This window comes from Dama dama, chromosome 23, assembly GCF_033118175.1.
Source record: "Dama dama isolate Ldn47 chromosome 23, ASM3311817v1, whole genome shotgun sequence".
Lineage (NCBI taxonomy): Eukaryota > Metazoa > Chordata > Mammalia > Artiodactyla > Cervidae > Dama > Dama dama.
Genome location: NC_083703.1, coordinates 76,005,434 through 76,026,061, shown reverse-complemented (window position 1 = coordinate 76,026,061; position 20,628 = coordinate 76,005,434). Strand labels below are relative to the sequence as shown.

The window sequence follows — 20,628 nt, the reverse complement described above, 5'->3', positions numbered from 1 at the left end:
ACCACTCCCTAGCAAAGAATCGTCCATACAGATACAATGTTACACAGCAATGAAAACAAAAGGAGTTTCTTTAGTTGAGGAAGGACAGAGAGTCAGTGGCAGGAGCTGGAAGAATAGTCTGAAAACGGAAGAGGAAGCGGCAAAGGGAAATGGGCATGTGACTGGTTACCTGCTGGCCCTGCAGCCTCTGCTGAAGCTGCATTCTAAGTTGCTTGGGAGTGTTTGTTCGGGGTCTCATGATGTTGGCCCGAGGGTGCATTCCCTGGAGAGGAAAACTGCCTTGCTGGTTCATCTGATTCATCATCGAGTTAAAAGGTGGTGATTGTCCCTGAAGATTAAAGCCTCCTTGCATCGGAGGCCCCTGCGCCGGGTACGTCTGCCCATATAATGCTGCCTTCTGCTCCATCATTACTGCTGCTTCTTGGCCTTGGAAAGTGTCCTGTTTGGGCTCCAAAGCTTGTCCCTAAACATCAAACACATAAATGAACTGTGAAGTACACATAGGGAAGCAACAGAAACCAAACCCACTAAAAGAGGTGAAAAATAAAGTCAATGTATGTGAGGACGGGTGCTGCAGGATTTCAACACCAAAATCAAGCTTACTGTCTGAAGTTCGTTCCATGAGAACAGAGACCATGCCATCTTTGAATGGCTGTGTCCTAGTGCCTATGGAACACAGAGTCCCACACAGAGAGACGCTTGAATATTTTCTGAGCCAAATATCAACAAAGTACTGAGTACCTGGAGAAACAGTTTCTTCCAAACAAGATTTCTGTACCAACAACGAATTCTCATGTACTCTGCCCAAGAGTGTTTTTGAAGGTGGTAAGAGGTAAATTTAGTAGAGACAGGTAAATCAACAACAGTTTATGTCCCCCAGGGTGTAGTCACCACATGAACAAAACCTAAAGGTATTCAGTCATCCACTACTATCTGTACCTGAGAAGAAAGAAACCTATTAATTCAACAAGTATTTATTGAGTGGTATGTGCCAGGTATCACTTCTCTGCATGCTAACCACACATACAAAGTAACACCCAGCAGAAAAACGAAGCCCTCTAAAGGAGGGGACAGCCTGCAGTGTTAGGAAAGGCCAGGCAGGTGCTGCGCTGGCTTTATCTCCTCATCCTCAAGCACGGAGCGCCACATGTGCAGTCAACACCCTCACCCAGTCCCGTCCTAAAGCACACCTCACCCCTCTCGGGCCTCTCCCTGGAGGACTGTGAAGAGTTCATCTGCCCCAGGCCCTCTTTCTCTTGCTGTCTTCCCCACTGTAGTATTCTCTCCCACTGGTGACAACTGTCCAGTGCCTGTCTCTAGCTCCAGGGCCTTGGACTCTAACTGTGCTCACGCAGAAGCCCATTCAACATCTTTACCCAGATGTCCCAGGCATCTCAAACTTAACATGTAGAGGACAGAAGGAGTGATTATCAACAGTTCTTCCTACAGGAAAAAAACAAAAAAGCCCAATTCTCCTTCAATCTTCACTCCACAGCAACAGCATGCACCCAGAACTAAATGCCAGGCCTTGATTTCTCACAGTCTCCTTCTCACACAAGTGCACACACAGCCCAAGTCCTATCAGCTTCTCCTCGGTGACATATCAGATAGGCTTCTCTTCCTATCAGTCCACTGCCATGACTCTTCCCAAGACACCTCTTCTCTGTGCCTCTTCTAGACAGCGATCTAACATTTCTGTTTACAAAGTAAATCACACTATTAATATAACACACCTGTGTCTCTCTTGCTAACCCTGCTGAAATGACAGTAAACAAGTTAAATGGTAGTATTTATCAAAAAAAAAAAAAAGAGAGAGAATATTGACGGCAACAAGATAAAAAAATTGAATAGGCATGTGTACTTCCATGGTACACACACACACACACACACACACACACACACACACTCTCTCTCTCTCTCTTCTACTTCCATGGTACACACACACACACACACTCTCTTCTACTTCCATGGTACACACACACACACACACACACACACACTCTTCTACTTCCATGGTACACACACTCACTCTTCTACTTCCATGGTACACACACTCACTCTTCTACTTCCATGGTACACACAATCACTCTTCTACTTCCATGGCACACACACACTCACTCTTCTACTTCCATGGTATACACACACACACACACACACACACACACACACACTCTCTTCTACTTCCATGGCACATACACACACTCACACACACTCACTCTTCTACTTCCATGGTACGCACACACACACTCTCTCTCTCTCTCTCGTCTACTTCCATGGTACACACACACACACACTCTCTTCTACTTCCATGGTACGCGCGCACACACACACACACACATTCACTATTCTACTTCCATGGTACACACACACACACACACTCTCTCCTGCTTCCATGGTACACACACATTCACTCTTCTACTTCCATGGTACACACACACACACACTCACTCTTCTACTTCCATGGTACACACACACACACACACTCTCTCCTGCTTCCATGGTACACACACACACACTCACTCTCCTACTTCCATGGTACACACACACACACACTCTCTCTCTCCTACTTCCATGGTACACACACACTCTTTTCTGCTTCCATGGTAAACACACACACACACACACACACACACACTCTCTCTCTTCTACTTCCATGGTACACACACACACACACACACACACACACACTCTCTGTTACTTCCATGGTACACACACACACACTCTCTCTCTCCTATTTCCATGGTACACACACACACTCTTTTCTGCTTCCATGGTAAACACACACACACACACACACTCTCTGTTACTTCCATGGTACACACACACACACACTCTCTCTCTCCTACTTCCATGGTACACACACACACTCTTTTCTGCTTCCATGGTAAACACACACACACACACACACACACACTCTCTCTCTCTCTCTCTCCTACTTCCATGGTACACACACACACACACTCACACACTCTCTCCTGCTTCCATGGTACACACACACACACACACTCTTCTACTTCCATGGTACACACATACACACACACTCTCTTCTACTTCCATGGCACGCACACACAGACACACTCTCACTCTTCTACTTCCATGGTACACACACACACACACACTCTTCTACTTCCATGGTACACACACACACACACACTCTTCTACTTCCATGGTACACACACACACACACACACACTCTTCTACTTCCATAGTACACACACACACTCACACACTCTCTCTCTTCTACTTCCATGGTACACACACACACACACACACACACACACACTCTCTCTCTCTCTCTTCTACTTCCATGGTACACACACACACACACACACACACACTCTTCTACTTCCATGGTACACACACACACACACATTCACTCTTCTACTTCCATGGTACACACACACACACACACACACACACTCTCTCCTACTTCCATGGTACACACACACTCTCCTACTTCCATGGTACACACACACACTCACTCTTCTACTTCCATGGTACACACACACACACACACACTCTCTTCTACTTCCATGGTACACACACACACACACACGCTCTTCTACTTCCATGGTACACACACACACACTCTTCTACTTCCATGGTACACACACACACACACTCTTCTACTTCCATGGTACACACACACACACACACACACACACACTCTTCTACTTCCATAGTACACACACACACTCACACACTCTCACTCTTCTACTTCCATGGTACACACACACACACACACACACTCTCTCTCTTCTACTTCCATGGTACACACACACACACACACACACACTCTCTGTTACTTCCATGGTACACACACACACACACACACTCTCTCTCTCCTACTTCCATGGTACACACACACACTCACTCTTCTACTTCCATGGTACACACACACACACACACACACACTCTTCTACTTCCATGGTACACACGCTCTTCTACTTCCATGGTACACACACACACACACACACACACACACACACACACTCTTCTACTTCCATGGTACACACACACACACTCACACACTCTCTCTCTCTCTTCTACTTCCATGGTACACACACACACACACACACTCTCTCTTCTACTTCCATGGTACACACACACACACACACATATTCACTCTTTTACTTCCATGGTACACACACACACACACACTCTCCTACTTCCATGGTACACACACACATACACACACACACTCTCCTACTTCCATGGTACACACACACACACACACACTCACTCTTCTACTTCCATGGTACACACACACACACTCACTCTTCTACTTCCATGGTACACACACACACACACACACGCACACACACACGAACTTCTACTCCCATGGTACTGCTACCTACCTGATTTACAAGTTCAGGAATGCCCAGAGCTCTGTCAATCTCTTCCAGGCCTGTGGCATCTGTGTTGCTCAAGAGTGTGTGCAACTGGTCCAACAATGCTCTTTCATCACTCTGGCCTTCTAGGTTAGAAGGTGGCCCAAGGAGATCATCCAGGGAATTCCTAAGAATTGGCCTAAAAAGAGACATGGGATCAACTTCAATGGTGCTTTTCTTCTTTGGGAAAAAAGCAAAATAACCCCACACAGTATTTTTAACATGCAATAACTCAAATGATACAAGTATCAATTATAAACTAACAGAACAGCAGAATAGAACAAGTGGCATCAATTTAAATTCAAGACCCACCATTTTAAACCTCACGAGGTCATCTTCAACTACCACATCTAGCTTACAACTTCCAACGCCACCACCAAAATGTAACTGCTAGATCCCTTGGTATTTAGAGGACAGCAGAGATTTGGCAGGGGCAGGGAGAAGGATGGGAAGAATTAAGAGGGCAGTGTTTTCAAGACCCTATTAGAATAGAAGTGACAGTTAGGATACTTGCAGGTTGGAAAAATCAACAAAAGAATGGGAAAAAAGGGAGACATGCTGAACTGAGTCTGGGGATCTACCAAAATAACTTTGTTTCATACATGGTACACAGGGCGCGTACTGACAAGCCCCACACACCCACAGCAATGCCACAGTTCTCTGACATATTACAGGAGCATGGAGCTAGACAACATATCCAGCCTCAGAAAAATTCCGTGATGAAACTATTTGCTCTCCACAGAGCAGAAAAACAATCAAGCTAATAAACTCATGTAATTACACTTCCATCTTTTCAACAGATCAATTCATTTTCATTTGCTTAATTTATTGTAGAACTCAAGTTAGAGCTGACATTGACAGGTGGCCTCTTTCATGCAAACGAGTTACTGACCAAGCTAAGAAATGAAATACAGGCTTAAACAAAAATAGAAGAGTGCTTTACTTCCACCTTCATCCCTGAAATGTTTTAAACAATTTTAAAAAAGAATTATCCAATCCTTAATAATGAACTTTTCAGAAAACCAAGGCTCACCCTCTGAGCACCATTTATCTTGTGAAACTAGTGCTAGTTTATCCCCCTCTGCATGGAAGAGGACTGTTTCATTATGAGAGACAACTGTGGCACATGGAAGCTCCAGGCGTGACCACTCAGCAGTCCTGATGGCTGACAACACAGTGCTGTCTCTTCCCTCTCCAGTGAAGACCACCGCCTGCTGTCTCGGCATTATTGTACACACAGATGGCAATAAGTACCTCATTCATAGTTTTTCTCATTCTCTTCCAGGTTTGTTCCTATGCTCTAGCCCTCTTCTAGATAATCCAATGCTTCCTTTCCATTCTCTATAGAGCCACTTAATAAAGCCCCACCTATTTTGGGTCCCATGAGGGCCTTGTTCCATGGACAACATGCCATCTGGCCAGGAACCAGGTTGGTTTGATGGTGCTGCTTGGCCATAAGGACTGACCCCCATCCCCATGGGAATCTCACCAGGCCCTGGGGGAGCAAAAAAAAAAAAAAAGGTGGGTGGGATAAATGTTCAAATAAGTCAATGGCAAAAGTTGGCCTAAAACATCCAGCTTTCTTTCCTGTGAAGGGGCTACTTACGCATCTGAAGCATCTGCGGCTGCGGCTGCTGATGCTGCTGTTGCTGCATCACCGGTCTCGCACCTGGGACACTATTGGACCGAAGTGGCATGGCGGGCAGCGAGCCGCCCATGGCAGGTCTGGGTAAAGAAGCATTATAATCAGTTCCTGGTCTTCCCATGGCATTTGAATTCACAGGTTCCATGCGGCTGGCCTTTGAGCTCGGTAAGCCCCAGTCTCCTGAGGAAGGCGCCTGATTCACAGTCACATTTCTGTTTGGTCCACCTAAAACAGAAACGATGAGGTATTTTCCATATTGGAAAGAAATGCTTATGTCATACAGGTGCAATCATTAGACACATGATCCTTGACCAAAAAGTGCTTTGTCATTCTCAGATTAGAGCTGGCCAACAATTTCTGACAGGTCACCACAGGCATACCTTTGCTATATTGTGCTTTGCATATACTGCAATTTTACAAACTGAAGGTTTGTGGCAACCCTATGTTGTCAGACGATGGTTAGCATATTTTAGCAATAATGCGTTTTTAAATTAAGGTATGTACATTCTTTTTTGATACAGTTCATGAATTTCTAACAGCAAGTATACTGGTGAGATTTGCCATTCTCTCCTCTAGTAGATCACGTTTTGTCAAAACTGTCTGTTATGACCTGTCCATATGCAGTTGCCCTACAGAGCACGGCTCATAGCTGGATATCAAAAAGATATGACACCAAAAGATGAGTTCCCCAGGTCTGAAGGTGTCCAGTATGCTCCTGGGGAAGAGTGGAGGACAACTACTAACAGCCCCAGAAAGAATGAAGCGGCTGGGCCAAAGTGGAAACAACACTCAGCTGTGGATGTGTCTGGTGATGAAAGTAAAATCTGATGCAGTATAGAACAGAATTGCATAGGAACCTGGAATATTAGGGTCCACAAATCAAGGTAAATTGGATGTAGTCAAGCAGGAGATGGCAAGAATAAACATCTTAGGAAACAGTGAACTAAAATGGATGGGAATGGGCGTATTTAGATCACCATTATATCTACTACTGTGGGGAGGAATCCCATAGAAGAAATGGAGTAGTCCTGATAACCAACGAAAGAGTCTAAAATGCAGTACTTGGGTGCAACCTCAAAAATGACAGAATGATGTCGGTTCGTTTCCAAGGCAAGACATTCAACATCACAGCAATTCAAATCTACACCCCTACCACTGAGGTCGAAGAAGTTGAAATTGATCAGTTCTATGAAGACCTAGAAGACCTCCTAGAACTAACACCAAAAAAAAGAATCTATTCATCACTGGGGATTGGAATGCAAAAGTAGGAAGTCAAGAGATACCTGGAGTAACAGGCACGTTTGGCTTTGGAGAACAAAACAAAGCAAGGCAAAGGCTAACTGAATTCTGCCAAGAGAATGCACTTGTCATAGCAAACACCCTTTTTCAACAACACAAGAGATGACTTTACACATGGACATCACTAAATGGTCAATATCAAAATCAAACTGATTACATTCTTTGTAGCCAAAGATGGAGAAGCTGTATACAGTCAGCAAAAACAAGACATGGAGCTGACTGTGGCTCAGATCAAACTTCTCATATTAAAATTCAGGCTTAAACTAAAGAAAGCGGGAATAACCACTAGGCCAGCCAGATAGGACTTAAGTCAACTCCCCTATGAATATGCAGTGGAGGTAACGAATAAGACTCAGGGCATGAGATCTAGTTAACAGTGTGCCTGAAGACCTATGGACAGAGGCCCATAATATTGTACAGGAGACAGCAAACAAAACCATCCCAAAGAAAAGGAAAAGCAAGAAGGCAAAGTGGTTATCTGAGGAGGCTTTACAAATAGCTGAAGAAAGAAGAGAAATGAAAAGCAAGGGAGAAAGGGAAAGGTACATCCAACTAAACGCAGAGTTCCAAAGAACCACACAGAGAGACAAGATGGCCTTCTTCAATGAGCAGTACAAAAACTAGAAGAAAACAAAAGAAGGAAAAAGACTAGACATCTCTTCAGGAAAACTGGAAATATCAAGGGAACATTTTGCCCAAAGATGAGCACAATAAAGGACAGAAATGGTACAGACCTAGTAGACACTGGAGAGATTGAGATGAAAAGAATACAGGGAAGAACCATAAAAAGATCTTAATGAACCCGATTACTACGATGGTGTGGTCAGTCACCAGAGCCAGACATTCTCGAGACTGAAGTCAAGTGGGCCTTAGGAATCACTGCCGTTAATAAAGCTAGCAGATGCAATGGAATTCCAGTAGAGCTATTCAAAACCCTGAAAGATGATGCCATCAAGGTGTTACATTCAAAGGTCAGCAAATCTGGAAGACCCAGCAAACACTGGAAAAGCTCAATCCTCATCCCAATTCCCAAGAAGGGTAGTACTGAAGAATGTGCTAATCATCAGACAATTGGACTCATCTTCCACGCTAGTAAGGTCAAGGCTAAAATTGTGCATGCTAGGCTTCTGCATTATGCTAACCAAGAACTTCCAAAAGTCCAAGCTGGGTAGAAAAGGAAGAGGAACCAGAGATCAGACTGCCAACATTTGCTGGATCATAGAGAAAGCTAGGGAATTCCAGAAAAACATCTATCTCTGTTTCATCGACTAAGCTAAAGCCTTTGTGTGGATCATAACAAACTACAGAAAGCTCTTAAAAAAATACCAGGCCATCTTATCTGTCTCCTGAGAAACCTGTATGCAAGTCAAGAAGCAACTGTTAGAACCCTGTATGAACACCTGACTGGCTCAAGACTAAGAAAGGAGTACAGCAGGGCTGTCTGCTGTCACCCTGTCTGTTTAACCTGTACGGTGAGCACATCACGAGAAACGCCGGGCTGGATGAGTTACAAGCTGGAGTCAAGATAAGCAGGAGAAACATCAACAACCTCAGATATGCGGATGATACCACTCTAATGGCAGAAAACAGAGAGACTCTTGATGAGGGTGAAGGAGGAGAGTCAAAGAGCCAGCTCAGAAGTAACTATTAACAAGACTAAGATCACGGCATCTGGCCCCATTACTTCATGGCAACTAGAAGGGGAAAATGTGGAAGCAGTGACAGGTTTCCTATTCTTGGGATCCAAAATCACTGCAGATGGTGACTGCGGCTGTGAAATCAGAAGACGGCTATTTCTTGGCAGGAAAGCTATGACAAACCTAGACAGTGTGTTGAAAAGCAGAGACATGACTCTTCTGACAAAGGTCCATATGTCAAGGCTATGGTCTTCCCAGTGGTCACGTACGGTTGTGAGAGCTGGACCAGAAAGAAGGCAGAATGCCAAAGAATTGATGCCTTTGAACTGTGTTGCTGGAGAAGACTCCTGAAAGTCCCTTGGAAAGCAAGGAGATCAAACCAGTCAATCTTAAGGGAAATCAACCCTGAACACTCACTGGAAGGACTGATGCTGAAGCTGAAGCTCCAGTATTTTGGTCATCTGATGCAAACAGCCGACTCATTGGAAAAGTCCTTGATGCTGGGAAAGATTGAGGGCAGAAGGAGAAGAGGGCAGCGTCAGAGGATAAGATGGCTGGATGGCATTACCAATGCAACAGACGTGAACTTGGGCAAACTTCAGGAGATGGTGAAGGACAGGGAGGCCTGCCATGCTACAGTCTATGGGGTTGCAAAGAGTCAGACACAAACAACAACATTCTTTTTTAGACATAATGCTATTGCACACTTAAAAGACTACAGTATAGGCTTCCCTGGTGACTCAATGGTAAAGAATCCACTCGCCAATTCAAGAGATACGGGTTTAATCCCTGGTCTGGGCAGATCCCACATGCCTCGAAGGAGCTAAGCCCATATGCCGCAACTAGTGAGTCTGTGCTCTAGAGCCCAGGAGCCGTTCAGTACTGAAGTCCACATGTCTAGAGTCTGTGCACGGGAACAACTGAAGCCACCACAATGAGAAGCCCGCACACCACAACCAGAGACTAGTGCCCGTTCGCCGAAACTAGAGGTAAGTCCACACAGCAATGAAGACACAGCACAGCCAAAACTATGTAATTTTTTTTTTTTAAAGAGCAAGACTACAGTATAATGCAACCCAACTATTATGCACTGGGAAATCAAAAAATTCACGACTCGCTTTATTGTGAAGACTCCACATCCCCAATGCAGGGGACACAGGTTCAATCCCTGGTTGTGGAACTAAAATTCCACATGCCGCATGGCACAGCCAAAAATAAAGAAAAGAAAATGTCTTGGACAGAAAGCCTCCTTGAGAGTTTAAATCACCAAGACACAGAATAAGTGAAGGATGTTCATGAAAGAAGCATGCTCCTGTTATTCAAAAACCTATTAACTCTATTTCAGTGGCTACAGGTATTTTAAATTTGCTTTTCCCAAAAGAAATTTAAATTAGACCCTGATGCTGGGAAAGACTGAAGGCGGGAGGAGAAGGGGACAACAGAGGATGAGATGGTTGGATGGCATCATCGACGTGATGGACATGAGTTTGAGCAAGCTCTAGGAGTTGGTGATGGACAGGGAAGCCTGGCGTGCTGCAGTCCATGAGGTCACAAAGAGTCAGACACAACTGAGCGAATGAACTGAACTGATATTAATTAGAAATAACATACCCATATTTGAGCCGTAATTTTCCTGACTATCCATCATTCTTGGATTGCCGCCCAACATGGGTTGCTTTGGTAACATGGGGAAAGCACCAATATTCTTCACTGGAGGACTTGAGCCAACGGAAACAGGACTGTCTAAAGACACTGCCCGGTTATACGGAGGACGGACAGACTGCACAGACTGTGGACTCCTCAAACCTGTTAAAAACATAGAAGCAAGATACGTAAGTATCTTCTGATGGTGCAGTACATAATTAAGTACAAAACATAAATACCAATACCACCCACCCAAGAATATCTTTCTTTCCAAAATGAACACTGTCTTCTTTTACAAAATAAACACTAAGCACCAAAAGAAATTCAAAAGAATAAAGAAAATAGGCCTCTTATTTCAAATAAAGTAAAAAAACAAGAGTCCTGGTGTTGGCTGAAGCATTGGGCACTTTTCTACAGCCTGACATGGTCATTCACATTCAGTTTCACTTTATATTCAATATAAAGATTTCATCAATGTTTCAATGTCCTGGAAGTTCTTCAATATGCATATTTAGTTTAAAATTTTACATTTAAATATAACCAGATAAGTTGCTTCTAGTCAAATAAGGACTATAACATAAAGTTTCCAAATCTTTTTTCCAATCTATTAGATTGATCTAACTATCTATGCATTACAGTTGAGGAAACAGTGCCACTAAAAATGAATAACCACCTTTCCAGATAATTGTGGGATTACTCTTTTTCAATTGATACACATAATATATCCTTGTTACACTGATGAATCTAGAAATACACAGCTATAGGCAAAAAGTTAGGTGAAACCAGCAAATACCAAAGTAAATTAGTATCAAAGGACAGGTTTTGATTTGCTTTTTAATCTGATTCTCTGTGGCCAAGACGAATAAAGGTACTAGTAGGGACCTAGTACCTACGACTCACCTGTAGCAACCAAAGAAGAATATTTTCCTATAAGCTCTGTGATTGCTGGCCTCATATTAGTTAGAAATGGGAAACTGTACAAAAAGCTTTTTAAAGCACCTACGTTATAAATTAGTAAAAAAAAAAAAAAAAACTAAGGAAGAGTACACGTTTTAAAGTTGGGTCCTAGTCTTAATGTAAGAGTACACATAGGTGTGCAGGAAAGTTCAAAAGGCGGCAAGAATAAAATCTAGTTCTTTCTTACCCAGAGAATTAGCTCCTTGAAACATTTGTGGCTTAGTTCCCAGATTACTACCACTTGTGGATATGGAATTATTGTAGAAGTCAGAATTAGTCAGATCACCAAGAATAGCATCTAGATTATCCAAATCTCCGGATCCCTGAAAATATTTTTTTTTTCAATTAACCTGTGTTCATTATGAGATACATAGGTATAAACATATTCATCAGAAGAGATGAAATGGGAACAAGTAAAATACAATAGTTACCCTAAATGGTAATGCCCAATGTAGAGGGTGGCTGATTATGACTATCCCTACACTTCTACCTTAAAAGTAAAACACAGATTCAAATACTGAGATAAATCGATAGGTTTGGAAATACTTTCAACGGGGCATTTTTTTAAATTTACTCTAGATATTTAATTCTCAAACTGAAGGATATTTTCCAGCAAACATTAGTCAGAATCATGAGCTGACAGCAACATCTGCCTCTATACATACTTCTGAAAACACATATGATTAATAATAAAGACAAGCTGATGTTCAACAAATTCATAGCTATGCTTTAAAAAGGGGTTTTGGTCAGTACATTTGGGAAACACTAAAAAAATTAAACAGACATCCTAACAGTAGAACTTCTCCAAGACTTTAATTTTCTCAGGTGCATATTAACGTCTCCCAGAGACGTTACACAGTGTCTGGCAAATGTTTGTACAGAACGTGATCATGTACATGAAACTTGATTTTAGGTAAAAATCAAAATTATCTTCCTTAATTCAGAAGGTTTTTTTCCCCATTTCTTCTATACACTTGATGACCTAATGTGCTCATTCCAACAAAAACCTTCATGAAAAATTTCAAATTGGCTGCTAATGAGGTGAAGTCACATTTGAAAGCATATACATCTAATATTTCTAAATTACACAATATACTTTACTGATGCTCAATAGAGTTACCAAAAAAATGACAGTTCCAGATTAACTTCCATTAAATAAACCTAAAAGACAAAGTAAGAATTTGTGTATAACCCATTGCCTTTAAAACACAGAAAAGATGAAATACAAGGATCAAGCTGGAATATACAGAAGACAAGTTACCTCTTCATTTGTTTCTGTCTTAATTTTAGCATCTTTCTCTTGACTCGAGCTCGGAATGGTAGAGCTGCTGCACTGACTCATTTTACTGTCCACGCCTTCCACTTTGGGCTGGAGCTCTTTGGAGAGTGTGTCACTAGGATCGTCCCTGTCCAGCAGATACCTAAGCAGAGCATTATTTTCCTTTTTCTTGGGACTGAGTTGCTCCTGCTTGACATTTCCTTCTACGCAAGACGTCGTACTGCTAGTGTCTTTCCCAGTGGCTTCGGCGGTAATCTTGGCTACTTCTGCTGGTGAATTTCCATTCTGGAGCAACTTATGCAAAATCCGGTGCTTCTCTTGCAGCATTGACCCATGCATGTTGGATGTGGAGGAGACACCTCCAGAGGTGGAAGAGGAGACCCCAGAGGGGCTGGTGACACTAACGGAAGAGTCTTTACAACTTGAGTCCAGGGGGGAGTTGGTCAAGGAGGAATGACCCCGGTCATCAGAAGAACAGGTGAGTAACTGCAGTAACTTTTTATGACCTTTGCTTTCCAGAGGAGCCCGCTGATTCTCAGACCCTTCCACACTGCCCTCCTTACCTTCTTTGTCGTTAATGTGATCTCTGCTATTTGACTGACACATTGAACTCTCCACTGGATTCTGGTCGCAATACAAGCCTAGGGGACTCTTAGAATCCTGACTGTTCACTTTACTTGGTTGAGTTATATTCATATTGGGAGAATTATCCAATTTGGGACCTGGCGAAGACAGTGTAGATAAAAGAGAAGTCCCCACGCCCTCACTGATAGCTTGAAGGGCACTCAGAGAGCTGCTAGAAAAGCTGTGACTCCCGGTATTGCCAGAAGATCCCATGGGAGAGTGCACACCTGGATTTGGGGAAAAAACCAGGAAAAGAATTAAACTATCAGATGCTGTAACACACACTACTTACCAGTTCAAAGTTTCTATTTTAAATAAATTAACAAGAATTACAGTGGTATGGAAAGAAAAGAATCACTGAAAAATAAAACAAAATGCAACACAAATACCTGCAACAGGAGAAAACTGGTGTGAGGCCATCTTTGGACTCCCTCGATGGCGAGGAGAAATCATGATGCTCTGCTGGCTGGAGCCAAGACCGGGGCTCCCGTGGGGGGGGCTGCTCACGGCAAGGCCGTAGGTACTGTTCTGGTAGGAAGATGGCGACTGCACGCCTGGCCCGGGGTTCATGGAGGCTATGCTACCGGGAGCCCCATACCTGGCTCCACTCATCTGCCCCGTGGTGCCAGCGTCAGCTAAGCCGTAGGTCCTGCTGCTCAGCATCTGTAAGCCTGGGTTTGGTGACATACTCATGCCGCCTACCGAACTGTTGCATCCAGCTGCTGGAGGCCTAATGCCTTGTCCAACAGGATTCGGGTTTGGTCTATACCCATTCTGTTCCCTGCAAAGAAACAGAACATCAAAGTTCCACTAAAAAACTACAGGCATGGGGACTCCCCTGGTGGAACAATGATGAAGAATTTGCCTTCCAGCGCAGGGGAAGCCAGTTCAACCTGTGGCTGGGGAACTAAGATCCCCCATGGCATGGGGCTACCAAGCCTGCACGCAGTAACTACTAGGCCCACAAGCCACAACTAAGGCCCAAAACAGCCAAATAAATTTTAAAAAATTTTAATTACAGGCATGTGTTAAAAGCCTGAGTCTGATCCAAAAAAAAAAAAAAGATGAAGAGCCCCAAGAAACGTAACTTCTTGAGCATCATTCCAATGCCTAGTGCCAATAACAATCTAGATACTGATCAGTCATTAATCTAATAACATACATTTTAATAAGCCACAGAATCTAAATGAGTGACACCATGAGAGCACCATAAAGGACCCAAAGTTATGTTAGCTGGAACCTTGGTGGGGCTTTACTGCAACTCCCCTATACTGAGGGATTAACCTGGAGGTGCCTGCCAATTACTCAAGATAATTTATGGGTGAATATCCTGCTCCTTCATGTGTTGCTCATTTACTATTAGAAACAGCAACAGTAACCATTTCTTCTTGAAGTCTACCTCCAAATTTTAAATTCACTTCCTAAAAGTAATGTAATGTATCATTAGAAATGAAAAGTAACACAGATAGTCAGATTTTATGTATTCTTTTACCCATTAGCCTTCCTATCCTCCAGCTTTCCCAGGAATTAATTATTTAATGAACAAATCCTCACTCTCACATAGAAATGTAACCTTAAAAAAATAAACATCATACTACAGGAATCTAAGTGCACTTGAGCAAACCCAATAACCTGTTTTTCCTCATTAATTTTTCTCCCTTTTTACATTAACAATAAAGCGTCTTGAGACTACTGCTGCATTTAACATGAGAACTCACAGTAATCAACCATTACCTCTGAAGAAAGTGGGTTGAGACAAAGCCATGACGGTCATTTGTTACAGGATTTCGGAAGAGTTTGCTTTTTGTTTGCGCAGTCACTATAGTGCCATCAGCCAAAGAGAATCGATACAGCGGGGTTTCTGCATGGCCATGGATATAAGCTGTTGGGGAAAATATCCCATTAGTCGCAAATACAATTGGCAAAACAAACACATACGGAAGAAAAAAGAAAGTAAATATACAAGACCAACATCCTCAAAATCTAGCAAAAGACTAAATCACACCAAAATTAGGAACAGGCTAAAATAACAATGTTCAACAATCATTTTCCTCCCCCACACAGATGAAAACAACCACTGTCATATATATGTATGTGTGTGTGTATATATATATTTAAGGCTCTATAGCACCCAAACATGACGACCAATGAAATCAAGAATCAACCTCCAAATTCCTTACCTTCTTGATAGTGACGTTTCTGGGACCATGACTGCCCATCATTAAGACTGAAAAATCTCTGGATACACCTTCGGATTATGTCTTCGAAGCCAGGTCTCATGGAGGATCTCAGTGAATTGGTATCTATAGTAATAACTTTCCCTATTAAAAGAAAATTGCCACTGTGTTTAATTTCATCATTGTGCCTTGTTCAACTACAATGGCTTTCATTCTTTACTCTCATAGGCAAAAGGGCAGACCAAAATTAAAATTCATCCTGAGGTCAAGAATTACTCCCAGTACTTCTCATTAAATTACTCACATTTTTGAAAAGTGTTTATGAAAAATGAGTTTGAAGTTACAGAAAAGAAATACTGGCTTCTGATTTGAAATGCCATTTGGAGAGAAAGCCAGGTACCTCTACCTTTTTTTTGTTGGTTTGCTTGAGGGATTTGAAGTGTAGGACACACCCAACTCAAATGCCTAGGGTTCTGGTGAATCTCTCGCAGGGTTGTATAACAAACATCAGAAATAATCCATGCAAAGTATTCATGACAGTGGGTGTGGGCACTTAAAAGGCAGAACAGGCTGTAAAAAGTTAACTTATAAAAATTTCCAAAATGAATAAAATGTCCACACATGCAGTTTTACCTGAAAGGTCGTGTCTAGTGATAAAGCTCTCAGGACTTGATGGAAATGCTCTCTCTCCGGTGGTAATGCGGCGTGCCACACAGATCATACAGGACTGCAAGTCTGCAACAGAAAAGTTAATCTCTGATGTGTCTATTCAACAGGTGAGTAAGAATGTGGAATTCAGTAGGAAGAATTAAACAAGTCTGGCTGCTACTGCTTGATAAAACATCATGGGCATGTGATGGCTCTCACCTTCCCCTTCCTCCATCATAGCCCGTGGCTGGGACAGGGCAAAGCACTGCATCGTCTCGTATCTCTGGCGCATTTCAGGACTGGTGCTTATGTCTTCCAGAATGTCATGTGGTGTTTTCATCAACAAACGGCAGTTAAATGTATGGCTTTTTTGTCTCTGGGTCTCATTTGTCCAGGTAACTCCATTAACTTTAGAAAACAAATAGAAAGGAGTTTTGTAAAAGCTGGCAATTCAGTCCATGACTATTATCAAGAATTTAAGCTATAAATCAACTATTTGCCAATAAGAAAAAAAAGAATTTAAGTTGTATATATTTTCTCATTATACATCTTCCACAGTACAATACATTTCAAAGTGACAATATATAAAACATTGGAATAACTTCAATTTCAACAGGTATCTCACATATTTTGTAACTCACTATATATCTTAGACCCATGACATGTATAAAAAATTTTAAATTCATATTTGAAAATTTTGCTATTTATAATTTGCCCTGTTCTATATAGTCATCACTTGATTTTCAACAGTAAATATTTTCTAAGAAATGATTAAGAAAAAAAATTTTTAACTTCCTTGGAAAATATACTTTAAAAACCTACCTGTAGATTTTGGTAAGTTTTTAAGAAAATCCTTTCTATCTTCTTCATGCAATATATTGTAGACACTTGTATTAACCAGGTCCTCTTGCTTATATTGCAGGTACTGGGTGACATTTTCTGACACAAATACAATGTTTCCTTCACGATTCACCACAAATAGGAAGCCGTCCAATGCCTAAAATGGGATATGTTAACATTGGCAATTATGGGCTGAACTGTATCCCCTCCCCAACCACAATTCGTATGTTGAAGCCCTAAATCTCAATGTGACTCTATCTGGAGATAAGGCCATTTTAGGAGGTAATTAAAGTTAAATGAGGTCATGAGAGTAGGGCTCTAATCCAACAGGACTGGTGATGCACACACATAGAGAAAAGGCCACGTGAAGACACAAGGAGAAGGCAGCCATCTACAAGCCAAGGAGAGAGGTCTCAGGAGAAACCAAGACTGCCAACACCTTGATCTTGGACTCCCAGCCTCCAGAACTGTAAAAAATAAATTTCTATTGTTTAAGCCACCCCACCTGTGGCATTTTGTTATGGCAGCCTTAGTACTAAACAGAATTTGAAAAAAACTGTTGATTTAACAACTATCAGCCATCATGTCTATTAACATTAGCAACAGCAATAAAGGGTTCTAGGAAAAATACAGATGATTTGAAAAGATGACAGTAAAGATGAAATTTGAATTAATTTATAATCTAATTTTGAAGAATTACCTCTTCAAAGGAGTTTTTAAAAATTTAAAAAAAAAAAAAAAAAAAATCACCCTGAGTGCTTCTCCCCTTTCCATCTGGTATCAAGTCAAGCTACAGGAACTAGAGCACTCTGTAGTGAGAATTTTCAGAGGAACTGAACTGATCCACTAAAAAGCAGCTGGAACAAACCAACTGGAACAAAAACATCTGATAAGTGAGCTTTAACAAAGGGCTTCTAGCCATCACTTAAAATAAGAGAAACCTTCTGTAAAGTACAACAGGTTAACTAGATCTATTAAAGACAACTACTTACAAAAAATATCTAAAGTCTTAAAAATTCCTCCAAAATATGAAATTATAGTGCCATACTATCAATTATGGGAAAATGCACCAAAAAAGTCTGAGCCAATAAAAAAATATATGCCCAAAAGCATGGAGGGGGCGGTGAGGGGGGTACACAGGACCTCATGAGTTACATGTATTTTAAACATAAGAGCATTTTATAATCACATTCAGAATACTGAGTTCTATCCCATGAAAAGAAACATTTTCTTTTTGCTCTCATATCCTACCCAAAATTTTATCTTTTTCTTTTTTTCAAATTCAACACAGCTTACTTTAAACCTAAAACTTTATACTTGCCTGAAGTAAGAGTGGTCCTAAGGAGTCTTTATCAATAACTCCTTGTCCTGTGGAAGATACATCAGCTTTCTGAACATCATCATCATTGGAAATAGCTTTTCCTGAAAAGACATAAGGCAGTACTACAAATAGCATATATATCAGTTACAGTCTAAATGCACCTTCAAATTGTTCCCTGGACAAAGAGGCACACACACACCGATGTGCATGTGCACATATACAATGTTTTCTGATAAGAAAATGATGCTACAATTTTTAAAAGTTAAAATTAAACTTCTGAGTTACCCAGGAGTGCAGAAGATACTCTAAATTTTCTTTCCCTACTAAAAGCACTATTTCACTGCTTCCTGAAAGGGAACTAACAAATAACAGGGTGAGCAGCCCTGGCCTCCTTCCAATTCTGGAGACTATGTCCTAAGGAGCAAAACTGGTCAACTACTAGCCTCAAGGAATAGCAGTTCCCACCTAAGCAACAACGGAGCAAAAGACAAATGTGAACCCAGTTAACAAGTTCCTGCTAAAAGACTTGAGTGTTTTCTTACTTTGTATTACCTTGCTCTTTTATTTGACGTATCTGTCTTACTGTTTCCTTTAAAATTGCACATTTATCTGGTTTGACATTGAAATTGTCAATATCACTAAGATTAGCAGATATTAGTTCAGCCAATTCTTCAATATATTTACTCTCCTGCTCCCGTCTCCACTTTTCACCACTGCAGGCAAGGCTGGGAAATGGGGGGAAAATGCCATAAATATATCAATCACAAACGAGCTATGAGCAGAATCAGTACCTACACAATACCATTACATCCATATACTAGCAAAGTAAATTCAGCCCACAGAGACTCCCAAACAATGTCTTGGAGACCTAGCACAATACAGTTGAAATCTGTGCAAACCTAAATTCAAGTCCACCTGTTGTTAGCCTGATGGCCTTAGTCAGTTAGCTTCACTTCATCATCTAGAAAATGGGGATAGTCTTTACCACAAAGAGACAGTAAAATTACCAAATAATTAAACAGTAATAACTACTTATTAATAGTAAGGTCTCAGGAATTACACTGATGATAAGATTGTTTTTCATTTTGCAACCCTGACAGTGAAATTTAAGTGATATTGACCTTGGCAAATACTAAAAAGGCTATGAAGTATCACTGCATAAAATGTAGTATTTCATTTCTATTTTTTAAACTTCTAACTTCACTCAGCAAAAGAATGATAAAACCTCACAAATGCCAAAATATCAACTTATAACATGTTCTTAAAGGATACTAAAGATTCTTACTTGTAATAATCTTATCTATTTGTAACTCCTACATCCTCCATTGAGAAATGCTTCTTACAGTATCACAGTTAGTATATATTTAAACAAATAAACGATAAAAATCTAACCAGAAAACGCAAATAACAGAAAGCTGAAATGTTAACTTCAAACCAAATAAATAAAGGCAAGGGGAGGTGATCTTGGTGAAGCATCAGGAAATAAACTGCTTACCCTTGCCCTGGAGGATCACATGGCAACTTGCGTTTTCGTGAATCAGGGGCCAGTGGATCCAAGGCGTTTTCTCCTAATCCACTCATTGTGAATATACATTAGCAACTAAAAGAGAATGATAAGATAAAAACACTGTAAAATATCCATGACTCTAATAAAGGCATGATATGCCTGAATGGCTGCATTTTGTAATTCAGGACTACTTTTCTTAAATGGCTGGATAAGTCTCAATATTCTTTATAGTACACAACTGTTCTGAAGACCTCAAGAGTTTATACTCCACTAATTAGACAGAATGTCCAACCATGGGACAAAGTTTCTCAAGACCAAGTAATGTGTATACTGAGTATCTCACAAAGAACAAGGCAACTTTTTCATATCTAATAAGAAAAAGAGACCATCAACTCTCCAACTGATAAAATAGTACATTATACTTATATATAAATAAGATCCTATCTGGCCAATTGGTAAAAAGTCTTCAGATGATAAATCTCAGTTATTTTCATGCTATTTTCAAAGTAGCGCATTTTTTTTCCCTGTAGACCATTTCTTTAGTACTCATCATCCAATGTATTTTTCTTCTGCTACTTCAAAATAAGCTGAGACTCCGTAAATAATATGTAAGCTCCAATACATTCTGCTTACAAAGTAGATGTACAACAAGAAAAATC

The 20,628-nt window shown here is 41.2% G+C and overlaps 1 protein-coding gene across 5 annotated transcripts in view; it reads right to left on the bottom strand.

The window, feature by feature from the left end:
- The window catches only part of NCOA3 (nuclear receptor coactivator 3), a 128,468-nt gene that overhangs the window by 8,352 nt on the left and 99,488 nt on the right, over positions 1-20,628 (bottom strand). For all 5 annotated transcript variants that reach the window (XM_061127432.1, XM_061127431.1, XM_061127435.1 and 2 more), the window contains 16 exons: positions 19,958-20,062; positions 19,015-19,187; positions 18,463-18,563; positions 17,124-17,298; positions 16,521-16,709; positions 16,287-16,388; positions 15,657-15,797; positions 15,211-15,358; positions 13,866-14,257; positions 12,835-13,703; positions 11,761-11,896; positions 10,584-10,778; positions 5,998-6,261; positions 5,760-5,886; positions 4,359-4,530; positions 170-463 (listed from right to left, as the gene is read on the bottom strand). In XM_061127432.1, the coding sequence (XP_060983415.1) occupies positions 170-463; positions 4,359-4,530; positions 5,760-5,886; positions 5,998-6,261; positions 10,584-10,778; positions 11,761-11,896; positions 12,835-13,703; positions 13,866-14,257; positions 15,211-15,358; positions 15,657-15,797; positions 16,287-16,388; positions 16,521-16,709; positions 17,124-17,298; positions 18,463-18,563; positions 19,015-19,187; positions 19,958-20,043 (3,564 nt within the window). In that variant the 5' untranslated portion in view covers positions 20,044-20,062. The remainder of the gene's footprint in view (positions 1-169; positions 464-4,358; positions 4,531-5,759; positions 5,887-5,997; positions 6,262-10,583; positions 10,779-11,760; positions 11,897-12,834; positions 13,704-13,865; positions 14,258-15,210; positions 15,359-15,656; positions 15,798-16,286; positions 16,389-16,520; positions 16,710-17,123; positions 17,299-18,462; positions 18,564-19,014; positions 19,188-19,957; positions 20,063-20,628) is intronic.